Source organism: Mus caroli, chromosome 10 (genome assembly GCF_900094665.2).
Source record: "Mus caroli chromosome 10, CAROLI_EIJ_v1.1, whole genome shotgun sequence".
NCBI classification, from domain to species: Eukaryota; Metazoa; Chordata; class Mammalia; order Rodentia; family Muridae; genus Mus; species Mus caroli.
The window spans coordinates 5280204-5291093 of NC_034579.1; the positions used below are offsets into that span (position 1 = coordinate 5280204).

At 45.6% G+C, this 10890-nt stretch overlaps 1 protein-coding gene across 3 annotated transcripts in view; it reads right to left on the reverse strand.

Annotated features, from left to right (window-relative positions):
• Positions 1–10890, reverse strand: part of Sash1 (SAM and SH3 domain containing 1) — a 224609-nt gene that overhangs the window by 53677 nt on the left and 160042 nt on the right. For all 3 annotated transcript variants that reach the window (XM_029482360.1, XM_029482359.1, XM_021174241.2), the window contains 3 exons: positions 8689–8775; positions 6435–6547; positions 2905–3006 (listed from right to left, as the gene is read on the reverse strand). In XM_029482360.1, coding sequence (XP_029338220.1) covers positions 2905–3006; positions 6435–6547; positions 8689–8775 — 302 coding nt within the window. The remainder of the gene's footprint in view (positions 1–2904; positions 3007–6434; positions 6548–8688; positions 8776–10890) is intronic.

A 10890-nucleotide genomic window follows, 5' to 3' on the forward strand; every position in this document is an offset into this window, starting at 1 on the left:
GGATGGATACTGGGTAACGCTTTGCTTAAGTGAGCTGGACACTGGTCTAGGCACTCCCCATAGAGGGAAAGAACACAGCATGTCTGCCTTGCTCAAGGAGCCCAAGAGAGGTACAATTATTTCTCATACTTGGGGATAAAAGCCGAGGGTTGTTGTATTAAATCTGGCTCAACAAAAGCATAAAATAGGAAGCAATAAATGTGCTATGGGAGGCTAAGCGAGGTTTTATAGAGGAAGTTAAGAACTGGGCTTCACCGTGAAGAATGCACATATTTTCAGCAGGGGGGAAGTGGAGGACATGTTCTGGGCAGAAAAATTGTGGGGGTTAAAAATGGGAAATGTGAAAAGTCCGGGGTTTGTTCGGCAATGGGTATGGGGACTGGTGTGGCTGGAATGAAGGGTACTGTCCGTGGGAGTAAAAGATGGGATCAGAAAGATGACCAAGGCCAGATCTCACGGGGCCCTGGATGCCAGAGCAAGCATGGAGTCTGTGCTATACAAAATAAGGAAGCATCGGCTTTTTATGCAACGTGGCTGAAAAAGAGAAGAAGTTTGTGTCAGACAGACTGCCTATGTAGGCATAGACAGGAACCTATGGGGGTCATGGGGAAAGAGTGGCTTCCAACAACCTGGAAGGAGAAGACCTAGCAAACAAAACTCTACACAGTCTGAGACACGGGAACTCCCTCCATTCTTGCTCCATATCGTGTTTGCAGATGGCACTGTGCGGAAAAAGTCTAGATTCCAATTCCTGCAACCATCATGAAATTCCTAGTTGAAAGGGTACCATTTTTGGTCATATTCAGACAGTCTGAACCATTTAATGGCATTTTGGTGGGGAAAGAAGTCAGAATGTCTATCTGTGGGTAAAACGATCTTATTCGGAGAAAACCATCAAATCACACAGGGGCATGGACATGTGCACACGATCAGAGGAAACACACTAAACCAGCAAGGCTACCGGTAAGGTGACAAGCCCAACACACTGAGATAAAGCTAGACTGTATACTTTGTAACAAACTGAGAGAATTAAAAGAATGATTCTATTTACAAACACTAAAAATAATGAAACCATATAGGAATAGACATAATGAAAAATGCAAAGCTTTCACACCGAAACCTGAAAAATATTCCTGACAGAAACTAAAAAGATGTCCTCAGATAGGGTGCCATTTCAATGAGAGTCTTAATGGCAACTTTTGTATAAATAGAAAAATCCACCCTAAAATTCATATGGAATCTCAAGGGATTTCAAATAGTTAAATCAAGTTTTTAAAAGTAAATAAAGGGGGCAGGAAAGGTGACTCGGGGCTTAAGAGAGCTTTTGGTTCTTGCAGAGGAACCAGATTCCATTCCCAACATGGAGTCTGGTGGCTCACAACTGCCTGTAACTCCAGTTCCGAGTGACGCAGCGCCCTCATCTGGCCTCCATGAGCACTACATGCACATGTGCATATGCACAAAGACACAAACACATAACTTTATAATATAAGTAATTTAAAGGGGCCAACAAAATTGGAAGAGTCGCATTTTACAAGTTCAAGCCTTACTGCAAAGGCACAGTAAGCAGTCAGATGCCAGTAAAAGGACAGATCATACAAGAAGCAGCCCACACAAGGATGGTCACTTAATTCTCAAAAAGAATGCCAACTCCATTTAATGGGAAAATGTCAGCAAAGAGATCTTGGAAAACTGGATATCCACAAACAGATGAGTTTTTAAATTAATGTGAATAAAAAAAATTTTAAAAGCGGTAAGTGCTAAAAAATCTACAAAACCACTAGCAGAAGATGGGTGATATCATTGTCACCACCTCCACATTGTTTTGGCAATGATGGCATGGATATAACACCCAAATCATGAGCAATGGGAAAAAAGGACGAGAACGGATTTTTGAAATTAAGAACGTCAGTATAAAGATTACCATCAACATAATAAAAAAGCCACCCATAGGATGGGAGAAAATAACAGGTTTTTGTTGTTATTGTTGCTGTTACATTTAAGAAAACAAAACAGGTCATAGGTCACGAGTGCCAAGCACTTGAATAAACCTTTCCCCAAAGACGCACCAAAGGCCGACAATCCCATGAAAAGATGTTCAACTTTGATACTCAATTATTAGGGAAATGCAAAGCAGAAATGCAAAGGAATCCCATTACACAGCTATTGTCAAGAAATTAGAAAAAATAAAAATAAAAAGTGTTGGTGAGAAAGAATTTGGAACGCCTGTACTCTGTAGACAGTATGGTTTACAGTTACTGTAGAAAACAGACAGAAGTTGTCAGAAAGTTAAGTGCAGAATTCTTAGTTATTCTGAGTCTTTAGACATATATTTAACTCCATAGACCACTACCTAACTCCACAGAAAGCACACAGTGTAGCCCGAGGGATCTTATCAACACTGTTCACAAGACTAAAAGGGTGGCTCCGCCCTATAAACTGTGCCTATCAACAGATGCATGGGTAAACTAAATAAGAATCTGCAATAGATATTGTGGTGCTAATATACAACAGACAACAGGACGGACAAACACTAACGTGGAGCAATTCTGCTTTTAAGAGACAAAAGTACAGCAGTGGTTGCCATAAGCAATGGATGCGTATGGAAGACATTTCTGTGTGGGAAGACATGAAGCCTCTGGGAGTGGACTATGGTCCACCATGTGAACGCACTTACTTAAGCCGAACTGAACGCTAAAAGACAGTTAATGTGGGAGTGCTGCTTGCTATTTACAAACAAATCCCAAGAAAGTCAGCCTGATTGGCAGGATTCCAACTCAGCCGAGAAGTACCAGAAGGAGAGGTCTATGGAAAGAGACCTTAGAAAGAAACACAAAGGTTGGGCCAGCTCAGGCTGACCCCGATTAGCACAATGGTCAAGACACCCCCGGGATGTGGACTCACGTTGCAGGTGGAGGAGCCATCCAGTGTCGGGTAGGAGCCATCAGGCCAGTCTGCGGGGTCCAAGGTGGTTGACTGACGGTGCTGGGCCTCATATTCCTTCAGCTGTAGCAAGAACACATGAGAGACTGAAGCACAATAAAGCTCATGGACTCCACAGCAGAAATCACAAAGAACTTCCCCACACTGGTGACAGAGACCCAGGCCTAGCCAAAGCTAAGCCTTCCAGAGCCACAAGCAGGGTGGCTACCCTACCTTCAGGTTTTAAATCAGAGCAACAGACACAACAGACTCTCAGTATGCTGCTCCAAAAGGAACCTGATTTTCTTCCTCCAACACTAAAACTTGTTTTGTCCATAAGCCTGAAACCCGGAACTTTCTATAGGTCCACATGTATACATCCCAAAGCGAGTCCTTCCTCTCAGAGGACAGTGGAAGAGGCCAGCGACATCCAAATGTCAAAGGGAGAATGCCTTAAACCAACTTTTAGAAATGTCAGGGCAGGGCTAGGGATGTTGCTCAAATAGTAGAGCACTTGCCTTGCCTGCAGGAATCCCTGGGTTCAACTCCCCAGCTTTGCACAAGCTGGGCATGGAGGGGTGTGGCTGTCTTCCCAGCACAGAGCCGTAGAGGCACCAGGAGGCTGGCCTGTTTCATTCAAGGCTATGGCCCGTTTGTCTGTTAATTTTATCACCTAATTAATATGAAATAGCTCGCTAGGGACTTTGAACACAGGGACAGAATAACAAAGACAAGAAACAGACAAACAAACAGAACACCTTCCAAAGCTGCTGAACACGTAGGTTTAGAAAGTCTGTGTTTAAACGATAGGAAAAAGCAAAACGAACACAGAAAGGAAAGGAAATGTCACAGAAAACGGAGCAAATACGACAAAACCGAGTAGGGGCTCTTTCCGAATGCTGAGTGCGAGCCAGTCCAGGGAGGTTTGTGTAAGCACAGCAGAGCAGCCCCAAGCTCTTCAGACACCTAGGCTGTTACCGCTGTCACACCGCCTTGTAATTTAGTCTTCAGATCCAAATGAAGACATTGATCAAACTGTGGTCCATGAAGCAAGAAAGTTAAAGAGAGAAACAGCCTGAGAGCGAGGGATTACTGCAGAGCTCCTCCACTGGATCTGTGGGACGCAGAAAGTCACCATCCAAAACACACATGGCCTTGAATATCTCTTTTCCCTCTGCCTGGGAGAGGAGGAGGAGGAAGACAGCACTGCTTCTGGGACAGGTCACTGACCACCCCCCCACCCCCATCTCATCCTCTCCTCTGGGACAACAGGGGATACACTGAACCCTTGTTAGAAGCTCCCTCCCACAATCGAGCTGATGCAGGAGAGCTACAGCACCGTGACTACCACCCCGTGGCTTCAGGTAAGCGCACAGCTCACATTAAAAGCATATGGCCCGAAGCTCCTGCTGTTAGTGACACTAATCATTTTAATCATACACGTATCACCAGGGACATATACACTGTCCTCATCTTTATGGTACGCTCATGTTCTGTCTACTGGGCTGATCCTTCCATCTGGATATATGTTGCTTTCTGAAACGCTATCCCCGCCCTGCATGCTTGGGACGAAATGCCAGGTTTTTACAAGGGATCCTTATAAAAATGTCAGTTTTGTCCGGACCTCTTCTCTACTCTATCCCTACACCCAATCTTATCCCCTCCTACCAGGAGTCACTAACTCAGCTTCATCTTCAAGTACCACTAGGAAACAAATTCCTAGCCGGGCAACTGAGCTGGCACGCCGTTTGAGCTCCCGGGGACTTTATTTCTGACTCACACAGACATAGCTCAGGAGCAGGCGCGTGTTGTCAGATGGGTAAATGTGCAATTTAGTAATTAGGTCATGGTATGGGTAGCAGCTTTGGTTTGAAGAGTTACATTTTCAAGAAAGTAAGACTGCGGTGCCATGGTTATGGGCTCTCACCTTGCCCAGACGCTATCCAGAAAGTTGAAATTATTCTGAGTACTGAGTGCAGCAATTCTGAGTACAGAGTACAGCTCCCCGATGTTATATACAAACACCCCTGGACCGTCTCAAACATGGCGCTCTGAAAGAGCCTCTACCCAGCTTTGCTACATGAAACTTGCTCGCTTTTCAAAAGCATTTAACCTTCCTTTGTTATTTTTCCCTTAAAACTAACAATATATGTTTTCTATGACACAGGCCCATTGTGTTGACTGAGTTTCCCTGTGAGAGAATAAGCAAGGCTTTAGCTCTAGCCAAGGCTTGGCGTGTGAGTGTATTCCCTGTGTTAGCCTAATATTCCACCCACACAAATGTACAATCACCCAAATAAATGAATGCTTCATACCTTCCTAGTATGTCATGGAACTTTCTAGTCCATGAAGACCCGGACATAATTGCCAACAGTTACTCGTGTGCTTAAAATTAGCACTTGCTAACTGTAGTGTTCAGAAACCACCAACTAGACCCTCATAACCCTTTAATCTTCTCTAACAAACAAGAGTGACTTCCTTAAAGCCCAAAGCACGTGTCTACCACAAAACTCCTAGAAAACGTTTGACATTTTCTTGGACAGAATCATTCGGCTAATATAGAAATCATCTATAAGCTATCTTAAGCTATCTCTTGACATCTAAAAAAGACAGAATTGCTGGGCAGTGGTGGCGGACGCCTTTAATCCCAGCACTTGGGAGGCAGAGGCAGGCGGATTTCTGAGTTCAAGGCCAGCCTGGTCTACAAAGTGAGTTCCAGGACAGCCAAGGCTAAACAGAGAAACCCTGTCTTGAAAAAAAGAATATATATATGTATATGGAGAGAGAGAGAGAGAGATGAATTAAAAAGACAGAATCCTGAATGGAGAGTTTTGTGAACTCTATGGCTGTACAAGAGACGGGGCAAAGGTCACCAAGCCAGTGGCAGCCAGGCAGCAGGCAGCTCTGAAAGCTCACACTCAGTTGCGTAAAGCTTGGCCACCTTAGGCTATCCTCTAACTTCTATCTAGCTGCTAAAATTAGGAGCTCATTTTTCCCCTCCGTTTTTTACTCCAAGTTTGAAGGTATTCCTTTCTTTCCCGGCTGTCTGTGTGAGACTATCCTGAGGCCCTTTTAAATGGTCTACAGAGTCTACAAATGGTTTCCTTACTCCAAGGAAACAAGCAAATGTCATCCTACATGGCCCTCATGCCAAACACAGGTGCCTCGAGATGGCCGTGTACATCTGCATTCTGATGACAGATTTTGCTATTTGAACAGGGGCCTCCCCGACTCCCCAGGAAGCAAGCAAACCTACTCACCACAAGGAAAATACATATAGGTGGACTCCTCTTACATGCATTTTCTGGGGAGCCTGCTGGACTTTCCCCCAATGCTGGGGCACACACAAGGAAGGGAACCAGAGAGGGATACTTGGGGACTTTGATGCTCAGAGGCGCACTTGTGCACACACGCACATGCGCACTGCAGCTATTAGGTTCCTGCCCCCTCGGATGCCCCCACACGTGTTTTAGCCGGCACTCACAGGTAAAGCTGAGTGCCTGCACTCTTACCCTGGCGAGCGCTTCTTCAATGGTGATCATCTTCTCCTTGACCATCATCATCAGCTGGATCCGCTCCTCGTCACTCATCGTAATCTCGCTGGCTACATAGCCCACATCTTCTCCTGGGGATTAAAAAAGACAAACACAAATGAGGAACCAAGCAGCCCTCCAGCCTGGAAGCCCCTCAGTTTGGGTGAGGGAGGGATGTTTCTCGGGTACCCTGTCGACCTTGCGTGCTATGGCTGGATCAGAGGGATGTAGAGCTAAGCTGCTTGTCTGAGAGCCAAAGCGCATCTCTTTGGGAAGTGCTTGCAAAGACCATCTGTGAGTTACCACAGAAGCAACCCTCCCAAATGACTGTTGAGTTAGGAATCTCATTAAACACTCGACTGGGTCAGACAGGCATTACAAGGCTTCTTTGGGTTAGTAGTTTACCAGGTGAAATAAGAACGAGGAAGAAGGACACCTATCTGTGTGGGAACACAGGAAGACAAGCCACAGAACCAAGCCTGCTGAGCCTGATTCAACTGCCTTCCTCTACCGTTCTCACAGAAGAGACACATAAAGCAAGCCGAATGCTAAGCATGTCAGCCTCGTGGAGGGCAGGGGCTACAGCCACCTGCATCTGGAAATACTGCAGTCACGTGGGCCTGCAGACTGTGACAGGTAGACACCGTCTAATTCAGAGTAGAAGACCACCAGAACTACAGAGGAAAAGAAGTTCCCACGGAGTCCTTCTAAAAAGCCTTTTCCCACACGGCAGATAATGTGAGCTATCATTCCTCTTGAGCTCCATTGGCCAGTTGTATTTTTGGTTAGCATGTGGGAAAGAGCTTAGTGACAGGCTAGTACACATATGAACTGCTGACTCTATCTATCTATCTATCTATCTATCTATCTATCTATCTATCTATCTATCTATCTATCTTACCTACCTACCTACCTATCTATCCATCTATCATCTACGTATTATCTATCTACCTATCATCTATCTTACCTGTCTGCCTGCACCCACCCCCTTCTCTCTCTACCTACCTGACTTCTTAATGTCTGTATGCATGTTTCTGTATAAGTAGTGAATGGCATATGTGGACCCTCACAAAGGGCAGAAAAGGGGCATCAGATTCCCCTGGCGCTGGAGTTATACACAGCTTCAGCTGTCCTGCCATAAGAACTGGGAATCATACTCTGGTCCTGTGGAAGAGCAGCAAGTGCTCTTAACCACTGAGCCCTCTCTCTAGGCCCTGCCCCCTCTCTTCACTGCCTTCTTTCTCCACAGCTTTCCAAGTAATGCTTTGTCAGAATACAAAGTCTATTTGGAAGCACAGAGGATGCTGGGTCTCTAACCAAAATGGAAAGCCTGGAGTTTGTTGAAAAATAACTGCCTCAAAGTGGGACAACTAACAACAGACACTTGAGAGGCGACTGAAAACTCAGGTGTGCAGAGTGGAAGCTAAAGTCCACGGCCAAGTCTCTGGTGTCTGCGTGGGAGTGGCTGGGGAGACTTCCGGCCAGGAGAGGTCATGCCATTGTGTAAAAGGGAAAGAGTGTCAGGGGTGGACGGCACAACATGTTCATTTATTGATAACTCCTTTCAGACAGACAGACAGACAGACAGGAATGTGGAAGTCAATGTGTCCTGGTTTCCTTTGAATTCTGGAAGAAGTGTAAATTACTGAACCCAGGCTCCTGGGCACGACATATTTATTTGCTATGTAAACAAAAGCAAAGGCGAGGCCTGGAGAAAGGGAAGAACTCCCTTCAACAGAGGCCAGCTAAATTCTCATGCTGTCAGACCCAGAGAGGGTTTCCAGGGGCAACAACCCCATAACTGTCTCTGTCACAGAGCAAAAAGGGTCAGAAGAATGCGAAGGCTCCAAGTAGGGGGTGTGCGCTGGAGGGTCCAAAACTAACAAACAAAGCAAAGATTCCCTTGACCTGGTGGGGTCAGTGCTTGGCAAGTTTACGAGAAAAAAGCAGGGTGGCTGGTGTGAGGGGGACATTTGCAGACTTGGTCCCTGGTGTCAGAAGACCACTAGCTAGTCTAGTTATGTTCTCTTCAAGTTCAAGAAATTCATGGGGTCAAAATCTTGAAGTCATGAAAGGAATGTCGGAAAAGTTGACTATTTCACAGTTATAAGCAATGAGTTAAGCCTACATTGCAAGAGGGAGTTGGGGGGGGGCACATCCATTTAGATCAGGGATGGGGCTTCTGAGTCTCAGGAAGTCACAGGACCCACGGTCCAAGGCCACATCACTGTACCTTTGGAAGTCTGTCTCATTATTCCTTTTTGGTTCTTTCGGAAATTCTGCCAGAAGTATTTGTTTTTCTTCTTCCAATCTCCTTTGCCTTTAAGAAAGAAACAAAGAAAAGGAGTGTGTGTGGGGAGGGGGGGGAGGGAGGGAGGGAGAGGTACACAAGCAGTAAATCCACTCCACTAGTATCCAACATAGTGTCTTTCTCCCAGTGTCAGAGCTTAAACAAATACTCTGATTTCACAAAGGACAGTTTTTTGGTTTGTGAAAGGTGGGAGAAATAGCTAAAAAAATAAAGTGGTTTAAAAGAAAATAAATTTGCTAGTAGCAAAAAGAAAAAAAAGGGGGGGGAGAAGAAAAGAAAGTCTCGATAGAGATAAGAAAAGCAACACAGAAACATCAGAAGGGCAGGGCTGGCATGTGCTCTTGGGCTCACTTTGAAGCTTGTTTAGCCAGCCTGCCTTCTGCCTTGTATTGGGGCTCACTCCAGACCTTTGGTGGCAGCCACAATTATTTCCACTCTGCCACAAATAGAAGGCTTGCGGAAGTCCACGTTGTTTTGTTTTCTTCCTGCTGCCTGCCCACCATTGCTTTCTCTTTCTCTTATTGCAAACTTAAGGAAGAAAACACACCGGCTATTTATTCTGCCCTAGTATTCGCTGGTCAACACAGTTAACCAGCCTGGTTCGCTGCAGTGTTTGGTGACACGGATCTATAGCCCAACTCTGTGATGTTTAGGCTTCTTGGTGACCAAGCTACAGATTAACACAGTCACAAAAACAAGAGAAACAGAGTGCTTGGATTTCTCCTAGCTCTCTGCCCCTTTGACCTCCCTCTCATCTCAGACTAGGATCAGGTGATTCAGCAATGAAAATAAATTTGCCACCGATAGACATTTTTTTAAATCTATTATGGTTCTAGGAGTTGACAATACAAAATACCTTTTTAAAAGCAAACAGAAAGGCTGGATGATAGCTTAGTCAGTGAGCAGATTGTTACACAAGCATGAGAAGCAAAGTTGAATCTCCCAGAATCCACAAGCTTGAAGCTGGGCATGGTGGCACATATTAAAACCCCATCACCAAACAGGCAGAAGTAGGCAGGTCCTTCTGGCTCCTGGGCCAACCAGTCTAGTGACCTGGTGTGCTTTAGGCCAATGAAAGAGACTGTTGTCTCAAACAACCAGGCTCCTGAGGAATGACAATCAAGTTGTCTCTGTGTGTCTCTGTCTCTGTCTCTCTACTCCTCTCTGTCTCTCTCTCTGTCTCTCTCTCTCTCTCTCTCTCACACACACACACACACACACACTTTTAAAAGACAAACGTAAGGGAAGACAGTCAGTGAGCAGGAAGAAAGTTCTTCATTCTTTAAAAAGAAGAGGCAGTGGCAGCAATGGCCGCCACCATGCTGATGTGGCATGCCCTGCCCGAACTGCAGCTCTGTCTCCATTTGGCTGTCTGTCTGGTTGCCCTGTGGCCACTGGAAGCAAGACCCAGCAAAGTAGCGGCTTCCACAGTCTAGACTGGCAGTGCCAGGCAGTGAAGCATGGAGTAGCCAAGTGAGAACTCCATCTCTGGTGCTCACAAGCTAGCAAGGGTGTCATTTGTCACAACAGGATGCCCTCATTTAGATGCCGACAGCCCTGGAGGCCTGGGAAAGAAATCCAAGCCCTTCTGCCTTGAGTTCCCTAGGTTCTTGGATCCTCAAGGCTAGTTTCGTGGGGTCTGCTGCTGGCAAGTGAACCCTGAAAGCAGACATCAGCCACCAAAAGGGAAAGCAGATTCAGTGTCAGTCATTTGACTTTTCCTTAAGGAGGAGGCTACAGTGCATTTCTCTATCTATAAGCTGTATATTCCCTTCCTTCTCTCTCATATATGTGTGTGTGTGCCTCCTGAGTGGTGGGATTAAAGGCATGTGATTAGAGGCAGCTCAAATTCTGCCTCTGTAAAATGGAGATAATAAAAGTAGCTAACATCTTTTCAGCACTTACAATACACAAACCCTTTGCTATTTAACAGTCTATCTCACTTAAGTCTCATGTTTCTCCTGTTTTTAACTGCAACTGGGCCTTATGTAGCTCAGACTGGCCTAGAACTAAATACCTTCCCGCCTCAGGCTCCCATGTGCTGAGATCATACTTGAGTCCTACCATGTTCACTGCTGAGATCACACTTGAGTCCTACCATGTTCACTGCTGAGATCACACTTG